Source organism: Dendrobates tinctorius, unplaced genomic scaffold (genome assembly GCF_039654945.1).
Source record: "Dendrobates tinctorius isolate UK_male_01 unplaced genomic scaffold, ASM3965494v1 ptg000223l, whole genome shotgun sequence".
Taxonomy (NCBI): Eukaryota; Metazoa; Chordata; class Amphibia; order Anura; family Dendrobatidae; genus Dendrobates; species Dendrobates tinctorius.
Genome location: NW_027361890.1, coordinates 1,784,558 through 1,801,861, shown reverse-complemented (window position 1 = coordinate 1,801,861; position 17,304 = coordinate 1,784,558). Strand labels below are relative to the sequence as shown.

Genomic DNA, 17,304 nt, shown 5'->3' with positions numbered 1-17,304 from the left:
AAAATTAACCTACCCTTAAAATTATAGACTATTCATGTTTTTATCAGTGTGCAAAGTTACAAAATCAACAAGGGATCAAATACTTATTTCCCCCACTACAAGTGTACATAACTATTCACCCCCCTAAAGTCAGTACTTTGTAGTGCGTGCTTTTTCTAATTATTCTTGTATGACATGGATAATACATGTAAGCAGCTGCCAAACAAGCATGTCTGTGATCAGATGTTGGGGGCTGCAGATAGTGTGTGTACCCTTGACTTAAATCAATGTATGAACAGGTTTACCTAACTACTTACCTTTTTGCAGTAACCCTTTATCCTTCCATCTTTCTTGAAAGTAATAACTTAACATTTTTAATGTTTTATTTAAAAAAAAAATGTTTTCTATGCCAGACAATCCATTCTATTTTGGAATGAATCCGATGTAACTTGTTAGGACAACTAGAGGTAGTTGGGGTGGGAATTTGATTGGTAAGTTTGCCGCAGTAGTCTCTGAAGTATATTAAAAAATCACACTGCAAATAGATAGGTGGACTTTCAATTTTTGATACCATTTCAATGGCACACATAATTCTAACCAATTGAATTTTGTATGTCGTAGCTGTTTTCGTTCTGACCAAAGTCAGTTCTGCCAGATCACCAGTGAGTCCGAATTGTGAGGTTTTTCGCCCTTTCTGTTGCAAGCGCTTGGAGACAAAGAGACTTCAACACACAAGCCGTGGTCAAATCACTTTATCTGACGTAATGCAGCAAAAGGCAATATTTTTATACCATTTACAACAATATGTGACTCTATGGAGCTCATTTGGCCCCCACCATCAACTCAGGGTCATACCTTGTTTACAATGTACCCAGAACATGTTGTTGAGAACAAATATGATAACAAGTATAGTTTCCTTGAAGACAGAGACTAGCAGTCTACATAAGAATAATACATAGCAATATTAGGCAAAAGGCAATTGAAGTCTTAAAGGCATTTAAAGGGATTTAAAAGCAAACCATTAACTCCTCTATATCATGTAAAAAAAAATCAACTACTTAAGAGTCACTGGGGAATCAAGGTTTTAAAGTGGGCCAAAAACACTCCTTTACCATTAGATGATTGCATTGAAAATGGAATCTATGGTATTTCATTAAACCATTCAAACCACTATACAAGCCTGTGGCATGTATAGTGAATATTGTGGTTAATTGTTTGTAATTGGTAAAGGTTTGTATTTTGAAATGACTGAATCTTTTGAAAATTGAATTTGTCAGCTTCTCTGAATTTTTTTGTAAATATAATTGTCGTCAAATCAATTCACAGCAGTTTGAAAGTCCTGTAAAAGCTCCAATTTCCATGAAATGATGTATATAACACTCTGAGGTCTCCTATGACTTATCCAATGCCTTTCAAACTCTTTATTGCAAACACAACCTTAGTAGTGACAAAGTAACCTCATAATAAATAGCTCCTATTTCTTTCCTATATCTCTCATCAATTACATTGGTGCTATTTTATTTTCTTCATACACTCATCTTCACTGTTGTATGTCACACATTGTCTGTACAGTTTCTTTGGTGTTTTAAAGATGTATCTACCTGTCTCCATAGCTATGCTGTGAGTTGTGGTGTACTCCCACCTTCCAGATTCACCACAAAAAGGTTGCTGCATTACTTGCTTCAGCTTTTTTACAGGCAATAATTGTCCCTTTTGATTGGTTGTATTTACTAATCTCTATTAATATTACCATAAACTTAGTATATGTAGTATGGGCAGCCCAGACTGGGTTTTATACACTAAATACAGGGTGGGTCATTTATGTGGATACACCATAATAAAATGGAAATGATTGGCAATATCAACTTCCTGTTTGTGGCACATTATTATATGGGAGGGGGGAAACTTTTCAAGTTGGGTGGTGACCATGGTGGCCATTTTGAAGTCGGCCATTTTGGATCCAACATTATTTTTTCAATGGGAAGAGGGTCATGTGACACATGAATCTTATTGAGAATTTCACAAGAAAAACAATAATGCACTTGGTTTTAATGTAACTTTATTCTTTCATGAGTTATTTACAAGTTTATGACCACTTATAAAATGTGTTCAAAGTGCTGCCCATTGTGTTGGATTGTCAATGTAACCCTCTTCTCCCACTCTTTACACACTGATAGCAACACCGCAGAAGAAATGCTAGCACAGGCTTCCAGTATCCATTGTTTCAGATGCTGCACAGCTCGTATGCTGCACAGCTCGTATCTTCACAGCGTAGACAATTGCCTTCAGATGACCCCAAAGATAAAAGTCTAAGGGGGTCAGATCGGGAGACCTTGGTGGCCATTCAACTGGCCCACAATGACCAATCCACTTTCCAGGAAACTGTTCATGTAGGAATGCTCGGACCTGGCATCCATAATTGATGGTATGGTGTGGTATATGGGGTACAAAGATAGTGGGGCAATTCTTCATCAATGGAAACCTCAATGCCGCTGGATATCTGAAATTGCTACATGATGATGTGTCGCCCTCTTTATGCACTGAAGATGGCACGTTCCCTGAGTTTTCCAGCAAGATGGTGCTCCACCACATTATGAGTGTCAGGTCCGAGCATTCCTACAGGGAATTTGACCCTCTTAGACTAGCATTTCTTCTGCGGTGTTGCTATCAATGTGTCAAGCGTTGAAGAAGAGGGTTGCATTGACAATCCAACACAATGGGCAGCACTTTGAACATATTTTATGAGTTGTCATAAACTTGTAAATAACTCATGAAAGAATAAAGTTACGTTAAAACCAAGCACACCAATGTTTTTCTTGTGAAATTCTCAATAAGTTTGATGTGTCACATGACCCTCTTCCCATTGAAAAAATAAAGTTGGATCCAAAATGGCCGACTTCAAAATGGCCACCATGGTCACCACCCATCTTGAAAAGTTCCCCCTTCCCATATAGTATTGTGCCACAAACAGGAAGTTGATATCACCAACCATTCCCATTTTATCTAGGTGTATCCATATAAATGGCCCACCCTGTACATTTACAGAACAGAAAGAAGGATACAGTGCATTTGTGTCTTTTTAGAAATCATGCTCAAGGTTTATGTTTGTGTTTGTTTTAAGCAGGCTCTTTTTCATAATCTATTCTATATTAATGGAAATATTGCATCAGCAGATTTAACAGTATTAAAATCTAAAAGGTAAGACATCTAATATGCCCTTCTGAACCTTGGAAAAAAAGCAAGTTGTTTCCTTAATGTCTTAAGACAGTGCATACAAGTCTAGAAACGGTGTTGCCATTGCTATGTCTCATACCCAAAAAATCCCATTCCAACATTATTCGCCTAGCTCTTAGAGTAGACGAGAACACCTTTTATAATGTGCACCATTTTCTTCCAAGCTGCAATGCTGGTGACAGGGCCAAAAATTTTATGTAACCCGAAGACAGAGGAAAATTTTCCATTAGTAGCCTCCTGCATTAGAAGTGAGCTAAGCCTTATCTGGCCTAAAATTGGGAACTAAAAGTGGTAGACAGGAATAAATATGAGAAACAGTACTTCTGCATACATTTTTACATTACTATCATAAGTGTGGAAAAGACATTTGGACACACTGGACAAAATAAGGAGTTTCTGGAGACTGAAGGATGCTCTGAATATGATAGCCTTGCTTGGATCTTAAACAACAGATAGGTGTACCAGGTAGTTTTTATACTATGTCCCTGTGGTAGTAATCCTTCTCAAACCTTTCACAATGAAGAGTAGAAAACCAGTGGATATCTTCTGGACGATTTCATCTCATGGCAAACTATTCGACAATCAGTCTGATATGGAGGAAATTATTCATTCAAGCAAATGTGTGGTGGGCATCATAATCTCAATTTTTTCTGTACACTTGGTTTCCTTTTGGACCATTAAATATCTTTCACATTTAGAGTTGAATTCTTTATAGACCAGACATATTAATTGATGTATAAGTGAATGACATCGAAAAGGTATGAATTCAAATTCAGGGACTCAATGGAAATCTGAAACATGTCCCCGAAGGAAGTAGTATCGTCTTAAAGCACTTCTGTCCCTCTACAACCCCTGTACCTAAAACCTTGTGAATTTTCAAACCTATGGTTAAGGGGAGAGTTCCTTTCTCTGTTAACCCCTTCATGACCCAGCCTATTTTGACCGTAATGACCAGTCCATTTTTTGCAATTCTGACCAGTGTCCCTTTATGAGGTAATAACTCAGGAACGCTTCAACGCATCCTAGCGATTCCGAGATTGTTTTTTCATGACATATTGGGCTTCATGTTAGTGGTAAATTTAGGTTGATAATTTTTGCGTTTATTTGTGAAAAAAAATGGAAATTTGGCGAAAATTTTGCAATTTTCAAATTTTGAGTTTTTATTCTGTTAAACCAGAGAGTTATGTGACACAAAATAGTTAATAAATAACATTTCGCAAATGTCTACTTTACATCAGCACAATTTTGGAAACAAAACTTTTTTGTTAGGAAGTTATAAGGGTTAAAAGTTGACCAGCGATTTCTCATTTTTACAACAAAATTTACAAAACCATTTTTTTAGGGACCGCCTCACATTTGAAGTCACTTTGAGGGGTCTATATGGCAGAAAATACCCAAAAGTGACACCGTTCTAAAAACTGCTTCCCTCAAGCTACTCAAAACTACATTCAAGAAGATTATTAACCCTTCAGGTGCTTCACAGGAACTAAAGCAACGTGGAAGGAAAAAATTGACATTTTAATTTTTCCAACAAAAATATTCTTTTAGCATCAATTTTTTCATTTTCACATGGGTAACAGGATAAAATGGGTCCTCCAAGGAACTTATCTAGATGCATAGTGAGCACTTTGAACCCCCAAGTGCTTCACAAATCGATCCGTAAAAAAAAAAGTACTTTTATTCACAAAAATTTTATTTAACTTCAGTTTTTTCATTTTCACATGGGCAATAGGATAAAATGGATCCTAAAATTTGTTGGCCAATTTCTCCTGAGTACACTGATATCTCATATGTGGTCATAAACCACTGTTTGGGAGCACGTCAGGGCCTGGAAGGGAAGAAGCGCCATTTGACTTTTTGATTGGAAAACTTGCTCCAATCGTTAGCGGACACCATGTCACGTTTGGAGAGCCCCTGTGTGCGTAAACATTGGAGCTCCCCCACAAGTGACTCCATTTTGGAAACAAGTTCCTTCGGGGGACTGATCTAGATGTGTGGTGAGCACTTTGAACCCCCAAGTGCTTCACTGAAGTTTATAACGCAGAGCAGTGAAAATAAAAAATCCTTTTTTTTCCTCAAAAATGATTTTTTAGCCAGCTATTTTTTATTTTCAAAAGGCTAACAGGAGAAATTGTACGACAATAGTTGTTGTGCAATTTGTCCTGAGTACACTGATGCCCCATATGTGGGGGGGAACCACTGTTTGGGAGCATGGGAGAGCTCAGAAGGGAAGGAGCGCCATTTTGGAATGCAGACTTTGATGGAATGTTCTGCGGGTGTCATGTTGCATTTGCAGAGCCCCTGATGTGCCTAAACAGTAGAAACCCCCACAAGTGACTCCATTTTGGAAAACTAGAACCCCCAAGGAGCTTAACTAGATGTGTAGTGAGCACTTTGAACCCCCAAGTGCTAAAGAGAAGTTTATAAACGCAGAGTCATGATAATAAAAAAATATATTTTTTTCCTCGATAATGATTTTTTAGCCCGCTATTTTTTATTTTCCCAAGGGTGGCCGGATAAATTGGACCACAAAAGTTGTTGTCCAGTTTGTCCTGAGTACACTGGTACCCCATATATGGGGGGAACCACTGTTTGGGCGCATGGCAGGGCTCAGAAGGGAAGGATCGTCATTTGACTTTTTGAATGGAAAATTAGCTCCAATCGTTAGCAGACACCATGTCGTGTTTGGAGAGCCCCTGTGTGCCTAAACTTTGGAGCTCCCGCACAAATGACCCCATTTTGGAAACTAGACCCCCTAAGGAACTTATCTAGATGCATAGTGAGCACTTTGAACCCCCAAGTGCTTCACAGAAGTTTATAATGCAAGCCGTGAAAATAAAAAATATTTTTTTTCCTCAAAAAATGATTTTTAGCCCACTATTTTTTTATTTTCACAAGGGTAACAGGATAAATTGGACCCCAAAAATTGTTGTCCTGTTTGTCCTGATAGGGTGGTACCCCATATGTGAGGGGAACCACTGTTTGGGCACACATCAAGGCTCGGAAGGGAAGTAGTGACATTTTGAAATGCTGACTTGATGGAATGGTCTGCGGGCGTCATGCTACGTTTGCAGAGCACCTGATGTACCTAAACAGTGGAAACCCCCAACAAGTGACCACATTTTGGAAACTAGACCACCCAAGGAACTAATCTAGATGTGTGGTGAGCACTTTGAACCCCCAAGTGCTTCACAGAAGTTTATAACGCAGAGCCGTGAAAATAAAAAATAATTTTTTTTCCACAAAAATAATTTTTTTAGCCCCCAATTTTTTCATTTTCCCAAGCATAACAGGAGAAAGTAGAACCCCACAGTTGTTGTGCAATTATTCCTGAGTACGCTGATACCCCATATGTGGGGATAATACAATGTTTTGGCACATGTTGGGGCTCGGAATGGAGGGAGCACTGTTTGACTTTTTGAACACAAAATTGGCTGGAATAAATGGTGGCGCCATGTCGCGTTTGGAGACCCCGTGATGTGCCTAAATAGTGGAAACCCCTCAATTCTATCTCCAACCCTAACCCCAACACACCCCTAACCCTAATCCCAACCCTAATCATAACCCTAACCACAACCCTAACCCCAGCACACCGCTAACCCTAATCCCAACTCTAACCCTAACCAAAATCCTAACCCTAATCCCAACCCCAACCCACCCCTAACCCTAATCTTAACCCTAATTCCAACCATAACCCTAATTACAACCCTAACCCTAATCCCAACCCTAATTCCAACCCTAACCCTAATTCTAACACTAACCCTAATTCCAACCCTAACCCTAATTCTAACCCTAACCCTATTTCTAACCCTAAGCCTAATTCCAACCCTAACACTAATTCCAACCCTAACCCAAATTCTAACCCTAATGAAAAAATAAAAATATGTTCTTTATTTTATTATTTGTCCCTACCTATTTGGGTGATAAGGGGGATGGTGATTTACTTTTTTTTCATTTTGATCACTGTGAGCGTTTATCACAGTGATCAAAATAAACAAATGAATCTGCAGCTTTGCAGATTCTGGCGGGTGCACTGCGCATGCGCCGCCATTTTCCAAGATGGCGGCGCCCATGATCCGGGACAGCGGGACACCGGGACAGCCAGAGGGACTTTGGAGGCATCGTGCAGTGTGAGGGGGGTGATTGGAAGGTGGGGGGAGCAGAGGGAAGGTGGGGGGAGCAGATCATGACAGCAGCGGCCGATCGGCACCGTCAGTCAGTGGCGGCGGCCGATCGGCGCCGTCAGTCGGTGGGGGGGTCTTATCGGTGTCTCCAGCCATGGTAGATGCTATAGCAGCATCGTCCATGGCTGGATTGTAATATTTCACCAAATTTCATTGGTGAAATATTACAATCACTCTGATTGGCTTTTTCACTTTTAACTGCCAATCAGAGTGATCGTAGCCAAATGGGGGCTAAGCCACCTCCCCCTGTGGTGAAGTACAAAGCCCACCATACCTGTGGGTCGGGTGACCGTTCAGTGACCCCGGTCACCCGACCAGCAGGGGGGCAATCAATTCATGACGCCACATAGGCGTCATGGGTCGTATTGGCACAGATTTTCATGATGCCTATGTGGCATCAAAGGTCGGGAAGGGGTTAATGCAGCATATAGTATCAGACTTTGGTGGCAAGGGCCTACCAGTATTATTGACTCTGGGGCTCACTGTTTGTCTATATGCAAACATTACATTAACTTCATTCACTAATTTACCTATTCTTCTATATAATAGTAAGATGGGTAGTTTGTTAAATGCATGATGAACAGCTGCTTTCGTCTGTACATAGTTAATCAAATGTATTGGGCCAACTACTGCTTATATTAAGGGGATAAGTGGCTTACTCCTGTACAGGGGCCTACCAGAGGATTCACATGTTAGCCTGTGGGCCAGGCCAAGCCTGGCAGCATACATAATTATTTTTGCTGAAGATACATCATATGGCAGGTAGCCACACAATATTTCTCTCTAGAATACAACAAAGAAATGTACAAATTGTGATTAAATACTATAGGTGTGACCAATGAATCTGTCAAGCTTTAAGGTGGTTGCATATAATAGCTTACTGGAAGTCTTTTTCATCCAACAACAATCTCTTCCCATTTTTCCATGAACATCTACACTCACACTCAGCTATGAATACTTTTTTATTTCAGTACGAAGTGATGAATAAGATGCTACAAAACACCTGAGCTGATTTCAATCGTGAAGCTTAAGTGTGATTTCGCCTACAACCTGTAGAAAAACTTGATCTTGCATCTTCATTTTGAACAACCTAAAATTGCTTTTGGTGCCAATTTCAGATAAAAATGTCCAGAAGCTGTAATGTGCCAGCAGCTCTTTGTCAGCATTCTGCAAGGGCAATAGGTATTGGATTTTCAATCCCTCATATTCCTGCATGTACTTCTCCAGCAGTTGTTCAATGGTTTGCCTGGTTTGAAGTGAAAGCCACTGCTCTGTTATGCCTCGTTTCAGATTGACAGGCAGGAGAGCAAGAGCCAAGAGACAAAGGCCAGCCTCTGCTTTCTCTTTTTTATTAAGGTGTTTCTAAATGATTGGAATAAAAATGACAAGTACAAAGGAACAAAGCAGTATGAGCGTTAATATTATTTTCCATCATTATCTACTAAAAGGAAATTGTGGGGCTGACACTACATACTTCAACTTGCCTAAATCATGTTGTTTCTTGGCTTTGATCTCTTTTGTATGGCCAGTGTAGAGGAACAAAAATTATATGCCTTGAGGACCTATAATTGTTAATTTAGCTTTTATGTCTTTTGATATCGTGTTTCAGCTCAACAGTGATAAATTAGGCTTAGGGTCCTCATAAACAATAACTGTTCCATACACAGGAGCACAGTTCAAAATCCTCCACACATTGGAGCGTTCGCACTGCTGAAAGCTCCTGTATTCTTTATGAGAAAGCCACTGCCAGAGTACCGGAGATGGCAGTTTATGTTGCCAAGAAAAATATGGAAAAGATGGATCCTATATCATCTGACATCACCTATTGGAGGAGAGTTGATAGACCTCCATGCACTTAAAAATTGTCAGCCGAGTGCTCCAAAATTGGTGTGCTTAAGCTGATGCTAATCTAATGTATATTGGTGCCTTAGAAGTTCAAGGTGGGACAAATTGATAGTTTTGCAGACATGCTACATTTTTGTGAAATTTGGAAAATCAATGAAGAGAGAGAGAACTAATGAAACAAAAGAAGATGAAGAAAAGGTCAAATATACGCTATCTGAGATTTCAATATCAAGTCTTGATTTTTTTTGGTGCTTTTGAAAAGTTTGGATAATTTGGAAACATAGCATCTTGCTTCTCTGAAAGATGACACTTGATTTTGATCTTGGCTTTTCGAAACTGCATGACAAGAAGCACTGTATGATTTCTAACTCATTTAAGATGCTAATTATGCAGACTTGGATAAGTTTCCATTAGGTGGAAGAAAATAACTTTATTCCTGTTTAAAGCATCAACTCAAGATGTTAGCAATCAATGGACAAAGATTTACAGCTCTGACAAAAGAGAACATTTTCTTCAAAAATTCTTTACCATTTGTCTATGGAATCCAAATCAAAGATAAAAAGCAACAAAATCTCAGGGTGTGCAACACATGCTAAGCAAGATTCGGCAACAGGACTCTGAGTAACTAAACTCTACTTGTAACTGCTGCCTGTAGACATTAAGGAATCAGAAAATATAACATTTCCTGAAATTTTCACTTCCTTTGGTCAGAAGGCAGCACAGATATTGCCTTATTAAAATATGAAAATATGTTCTGAGAATCTGTTATTGTACTGTTTTTTGTCATTGAAATCACATTAAAAACATAACACTTGGTATAATAAGTTATTTCAGGTAATTAACCTCCTTATCATGCAATAGGTAATGGGCAGGCAGTACCAGCTTGTATATCTTGTATTCCAAGCAAACGGAAAAAAAAGTTTGGTAAGTATTTTTACATGTTGTTTTGCATTTTTGTATAAACTAACTTAATTAATAAATTACTTGGGAAATGAAAACTGAAAACACATTTCCATCCAAAATAGAAGATATGGCATAAGATGAGTCGAATAAATGAACCAAATGCTATTAATTACTTCTCCATTTATACCCACTGTTCTAATCAGTCATTTTTCAAGGGGCCTTAATGGCAAAATACATTGTTCTTCAACAGTGTTGTATCAGAGGATTCAGGTGATTAGTGTCCTTCAAAGACTGCAACTGTCTACCTGCTTGGAATTTCTATTGCTATCATAGAAGATGACTTTGAAAGGATTTGCCATTAGACTACATATGTAGTAGTATTTTCTTGTATAATTATCTTTATCTCTATGCAAATATTGTAACAAGAGATAACAATAAAATAGCTTAGATAATAGACACACAGCTACAGTATATTGAGCTAACTTCCAGGGCTGTATGGTGTAGCTTAAGGGCCCCATCACACATAGCCACTAACCAGCGATCCCAACAATGATATCACCTTATATATAAGATATAAAGAAAAAACAGCGAAAAAAAGTCCAATACCAAAATTTACAAAAATACAAAATGGTTTTATTAAAGACAATCAAGATATAGGACACAGTGAGATTAGAGTCAAAAGATGACCATAGACAGTACATGGGCAAAAATTAGAGCACAACAAGGGACTATTGACTCCGGGACATATAGTTATAACAATACATAATACATTTTTCAAAATCCGCGTGTCGCTGGTCCTGATCGCTGGTGAAGCTGCCTGTTTGGCAGCTCACCAGCAATCATGTAGCGACACACCAGCAATCCTGACAAGGTGATATTGTTGTCGGGATCGCTGGTGAGTCGCTTAGTGTGATGGGGCCCTAGGCAGCAAGATCACAAAAGTACGCATAGGAAAACAAATAGTAAAGAAGCACATGTGAAACAAACCATGAATATGTGTTAAATTGAATCTGTCATATACCCAAATGTTGCTAACCTGCAGATATAGGCTTAACCTGGAGGTTGGGTATCCCAAGGATTTGAACTCAACCCTTAACATTACAGGCAGGAGGTTAAGTTACTAAGCCACAAGCTCTGGTTATGTTTTCTTTAGTCTGAATATCCCAAGGATTTGAACCCACAACCTTAACATTACAGGCAGGAGGTTAAGTTACTAAGCCACAAGCTCTGGTAAGCTGGAGGTTAACAGCATTCCAATGTTGGCCGTACGCATCACTAAAAATTGCGCTAACAGGAAAAAATTATCTTTTTTCCTCTTGGCATCTGCTAGCGTTCGGTGATCAGGACATGCAAGGAATGACAACAATCACTGCTCATTATATTATGAGCAGTGGCGGTAAGCATGCCCCAGCACTTTGATTGACAGGTCACTGTGCAATGCGTGTGCAGAGCAAGCTGTCAATCAAAGTGCTGGCGTGGGCTTATAGCAGCTGCTCTTGGTCCAGCAATCATAATTAATAGGACATTTGAAATAAGCTGTATAATACAATCATCAGCCAGTATCTGTCTAAGTAGAGTTACCAAGTGCTATTGGGTGCATGGAGGATGTGGAGACAGATCAATAAGAGGGACCATATTCTGAGGAATATTTAGAATTTGGAAGAAGGCAAAGTTAGATTAGTGAAGTGAGACTTGTCTAAAGGGATGTGGTTTTTAAGCATGCTTAAAAATATGGGAACTAGATAATAGTTGGATTGTTTGGGGTAGTGCTTTCCTGAAAATTGGAGCATAATGAGAAAAGTCTTGGCGATGGAGGTGCTAGATTCGGATTATGGAGGATGTTGGTTCTAGATCAATTGCAGAACGGAGAATGAGGGTAAGGTGGTAGACAGAAATTAGGGAAGAGATATCTGGTGCGGCAGATCTGTGGAGAGCTTTGTGGATTAGAGAGATAAATTTGTATTGTATTTTTGAGCGAATGGGCAACCAATGCAATCACTGACACAAGGTGGAGGCATCGGTATAGCAACTGGACAGAAACATGACCCTGGCTGCTGCATTCAAGAAACCACTGGAGTCATAGGCAGAGGAGGACATGACTTGGGGATGGGTGGACCTTTACTCCTGCAGCTTTTTTTGTTATAGTGGTATAGATTTTAAGCACGAGTGATGTTGCTTTCAGAGTAAGAAGCCCAGTATGTCTGTGTCTGGGGGGTTACTGTTAGGAGGGTGGGGCTTATATAGAACAGGAAATCTGTGTCTCTCCCTCTTTCATGCACAGGATGAACAGGAGGACGCATGTCTGCAGTTTCATGGAGTATAATACTGGGGTTATCACCTCACACGACAGATGATAGGAGCACATTCACCTCGGACATCATTTACTAGTGTAGTATCAGCACCTACATTATGTATGGGATCATTATTACCTCAGCAATTCATGTAGCTGCCATGTCCCTCATGTGCCTGCTACATTTTCCTCACAGACTGTGAGCTTCCGTGTGACCTCCCTGCAGACATGTTTGATATACTACTCTGCATTCACCTCAGACATTGTGTAGTGTGTACCAGGGTAGTATCAGCTCCTACATCATATCTGGGATCAAGATTACCTCAGACATTCATGTAGCTGCCATGTCCCTCATGTGCCTGCTACATTTTCCTCACAGACTGTGAGCTTCCGTGTGACCTCCCTGCAGACATGTTTGATATACTACTCTGCATTCACCTCAGACATGGTGTAGTGTGTACCAGGGTAATATCAGCACCTACATCATATCTGGGATCAAGATTACCTCAGAAATTCACTTAGCTGCCATGTTCCCTCACTTATTGCAGAGGTAGCTTTTGTGTGACCTCCCTGCAGACATTTCTGATATATACCACATTACTGCTGTATTATACAGAGTCTTCATGAGTTCTGGGTTTATGTATGATAGGACAGAGCAGTGTCTGCCATTACAATGGTGGAGCTGGGCAATCACCTGTATTAGAGACACTGGTGAGAGTGAGAGAGGAGCAGTCGGGGGATGGTATATGTATGATGATGAGAGGCTGCACTTCATGTTAGTGCACTGTATACTGATCCTGCTGTGTGCTGATTATCCCCCCTTCCCAGTTATGGAGTCTGATGATCTGTATGTGACCTCATCTCTGTTACATACTGTGAGGCTGGGTGTACAGATCCAGTGTAACTAGGTTACTCACGATGTGGTATATGTGTAAAGGCTCTATTCCTGTGCTGTATACTTAGCCTGTACCACAGGTCTGTATACATGATATCACTCCTCACTCTGCTATATACGGATCGTGCTGGGTATAGACATCCTGTGTCTCCAGGTTATTTTCCTGGCTGTACATATAATCTGGACATGACTTTCAGCTTAGTGCTTGATCTCTGTAGCTATTGCTGCCTTTAGTCCTCCCCCTCGTATGTTGCATGATCAGAGTGTACCTACCAAGAGCTTATTTTATATTACCTAAGATGGTGGATAGCACAGGCCAGAATGGATTATGTTTTATCATGTGTAAAATAAATAATCGGGGAGTAACTCGGCACATTTGAGTGGGCACTAATAACTCAGCACATGGCGGGCAGTGAGTGGGCACTCCTAGTGTGAGGCTGCACATTGCTCTGGAGGACACATCATGGGCCTAGTTTTCAGCCCTGTCTCTCATCTATTGTAAGTGTATGTAGTAGAGTGACTGACTGGGATACAGAACTTGCAGTTTTCTGCTCACACACCTATGGCTGCAGGCAGCTTATATTAGACCTACATATTATATTTCTTACCATTTATGCGCAGCTGGTGATTAGAGTCTGTCTGTAACTGCTGTAGAGGAGCAGGCGGCTTCTCATTTATTGTTACAGCATATAACACAGAGTTGCCCATCTCTGTCTATTTCGGACCTTACAATGGGATATTTCCCATTATTAACCTGTTGTATACCTTGGTTGTAAACCTGCATGGTTTTCACCCTCACTTATCCCACATCTTGTGCGGTTGGAGGGGTCCTTGAAATTGGTTAAATATGGTCTGGGGGATCCAATGGGATATGGTTTCCTCCTTTTGGAATTTAGTACGGTTCTGGATCTGGTGAAAGGTGGAGGGGCGTTTCGGCAAGGGTTTGTCGGATCCCCTGGAAATTCAAGTGAACATTGGAACTCTTGTGGTTATGGTGCTCCCGAGCAATTGGAGTAACGGCTGGGAGTAATTGTACAGTTTATGTTCACTTTATGTTTGGTAATCACCAGATTTTGGGAGCTTCAAGGACTCCTACCAGCGTGTTAATATTATTTATGCTTTGATGTTTTATTGTATGTTTGTTTTAATAAAGGCTTGAATAATAATTTTTTTTTAAAAAAGGGATCGGTGTATACCCACCAAGTGCTTATTTTATGTTACTTAAGATGGCGGATAGCACAGACCTGAGTGGATTACCTGGAGCCTGGTGGTTGGGGGGGGGATCCTTGAAGTTGGTTAGAAATTGGTCTGGGGGATCCATTGGGATATGGATTCCTCTTTTTGGAAGTTAATATGGTTCTGGACCTGGTGAAAGGTGGAGGGGAGTTTCGGCAAGGGTTTGTCGGATCCCCAGGAAGTTCAAGTGAACATTGGAACCCTTGTGGCTATGGTGCGCCCAAGCTAGTGGGGTAATGGCTGGGAGTAATTGCTGGTACATTTTATATTTGGTAATCACCAGATTTGGGAGCTTCAAGGACTCCCCCCAGCGTATTAATGTTATTCATGATTTGATGTTTATTTTATGTTTATTTTAATAAGAACATGAATTAAAAATTTAAAAAACAAAAACAAACAAAAAAAAACAGTTATTTGTTTTCCTTTTAGTGGGTCCTTGAAGTTATTTATAAATTGGTCAGTAGGGGTAACCATATTAAGTATGGACCTCTGGTTTGGGGGGGTGTTCATCACAGTATGACCCCCCTGGGTTTGGAAGGGTAACCATTTCAGGTATGGCACCCTGGTTTTGAGGTGTAATCATCTTAGGTATGACCCCCTGGTGTGGAGGGTAACCATCTCATCTATGGCCCCCTGGTGTGGAGGGGGTAACCATCTCGGGTATGGCCCCCTGGTATGGAGGGGTGACCATCACGGTATGGCCCCCTGGTCTCCAGAAGCATTTATATTTTATAAGACCCTGTTAGGGTAAAGTCCCAGGGGTCCTGGCAATCATATTTTGCATGCCTACAGAATAAATTGGCTCTTCTGAGCCAGGAACAGCGGCTGGAGGGGAGAAGAAAACAAGGTAGGCATGCTTTTCAATACAATCTATAGCTTCAAGGACCCTCTCTCTTTTTTCATGTGACTTGAGAATGCCGAGGCACGGTTTTTGACTGTTTATATTGACCAAGCCATGCTTCTTTCCATGTTTCTTTCAAGGTTGTCGTCTGGACAATGCAGTTATCTAGTGCATGAAACTGAAGAGCAATGTACCTAATTTGTGTGCCCTTGAGTCAGTGGGAGTGACTAAGGGTAAAGTAATCAAGTGCATTAACATGAAGGGCAATATGCCTATTCCCGATGCCCTTGATCTGGTGGGAGCGGCTAAAGTTATAATCTAGTGCATTAACACAAAGGGCAGTATGCCTATTCCTGATGCCCTTGAGCTGGTGGGAGTGGCTAAGGGTATAATCTAGTGCATTAACACAAAGGGCAGTATGCCTACTCCCGGTGCCCTTGAGCCAGTGGGAGCGGCTAAGGGTAAAGTAATCAAGTGCATTAACACGAAGGGCAATATGCCTATTCCCAATGCCTTTGACCCAGTTGGAGAGGTCAACAGTAAATGTTATCAAGTGCATGAAAAACAATTAACAATGGCGTGGCAGGGTTATTAATAATGCCTTTGTAGACTTTTTCTGCTTTAGGTTTATTTAAATTACTACTTCCAGATATTCTGAATGTTATTTTATGGTCGGTTATAATGTTGATGTTATATTGTGTATAGTTTTTAATTACTCCCTATTTATAATTTCTTTCTATTGATATGTTCAGCACTTTTCGGGTAGTGATAGTAAGTGGGTTTAAGAAATTTTACTGCACAGCTACTGTAAATAATGGTTGGTTTCTAGAACTAAAATCTGTGAATTGGTGAATTATTAGAGCTGGCTACAATGCATGCAGTATAATAGTTTTTTGAGGCATGACAGATGTCATTATACAGGTATTCAGATTGTAGCTACGACCTTAATTATGGTTTACTTTCCACATTCCCCATTATGGGATCCTCATTGCAGGATGTTTAGCAACTGTTATTTTGCTGTAGCTACCGTATTATCGATCATAACTTGGTAGCATGGCATTGATAAAATTAATCTGTCGGAGCTCTGGAATTTTATTTTTTATTACTTGTGTGCACAGTCTTTCCATAGCATGTAGAAATGGTTGATGGCTTTATTAGGCATGGTTGATGGGGGTCGAGTCCATTTAAGGTGTCAAATGGCCTCTCTGGTGGCGGTTTAGGAGTCAGGTGGAAGTTGCAGACAAGTTAAGGTGGACTCATTTTAACTAATAGAGGATGTAAAACCTCATGGTGGTGAACAGGCTCGGCTTTGGTGGCCAGCCTCAAGGACATTGTAATGGTAACTTCAATCAGGGGCGGGCACAGTGGTTAAGCACAGGAGTGAGGATAATAGGGTCATTGGTGCCCTGAAAGTTTACTGGCTCTGCTTGAATGGCAAGCCAGTGCATGCCGCCCCTTTATGGCTGTCTGTCCTGGTTCTGTATGTCAGACAGCTGGGGATATCACAGTACTTGTGAATCCCAATGTACTAGCACTTCACCTGACTCCTACTGTGATTGTTTTAATCCTGTGATTTAAATAAAGCTGTGGCCATTTTGACAACCAAAATAATGTGTTGTGTATTTATTCTAGTGCCTAGGTTTACTGTAGTTATGGTGGTTTTAAGATGGAGTAGGGGTCCGTCCCATATCCATAAGTCAGGAAGGATTGGAGAGGACAGAGTTTGGTTAGAGGGAGACTGATCAGTACACAGTTGTAATAGCACAGGCGAGAATGAAGAATAGTGACAGTGAGAGTTTTTGCAGTTTTAAATGTGAGAAAAGGATGGATTCTGGAGATGTTTTAAGATGCAGGTAACTCAAGTGAGTGAGAGATTGCATAAAGGAAATAATGGAAA

General features: G+C 40.3%; 1 protein-coding gene across 2 annotated transcripts in view; it reads left to right on the top strand.

Moving 5' to 3' along the window:
* LOC141059042 (protein-glutamine gamma-glutamyltransferase E-like) overlaps positions 1-17,304 on the top strand; it is a 147,072-nt gene that overhangs the window by 114,664 nt on the left and 15,104 nt on the right. Inside the window, exon 11 of one of the 2 annotated variants that reach the window (XM_073555251.1) lies at positions 10,104-10,166. The exons of the other annotated variant lie outside the window; for it this stretch is intronic. Coding sequence (XP_073411352.1) covers positions 10,104-10,166 — 63 coding nt within the window. The remainder of the gene's footprint in view (positions 1-10,103; positions 10,167-17,304) is intronic. 2 annotated transcript variants of the gene reach the window in all.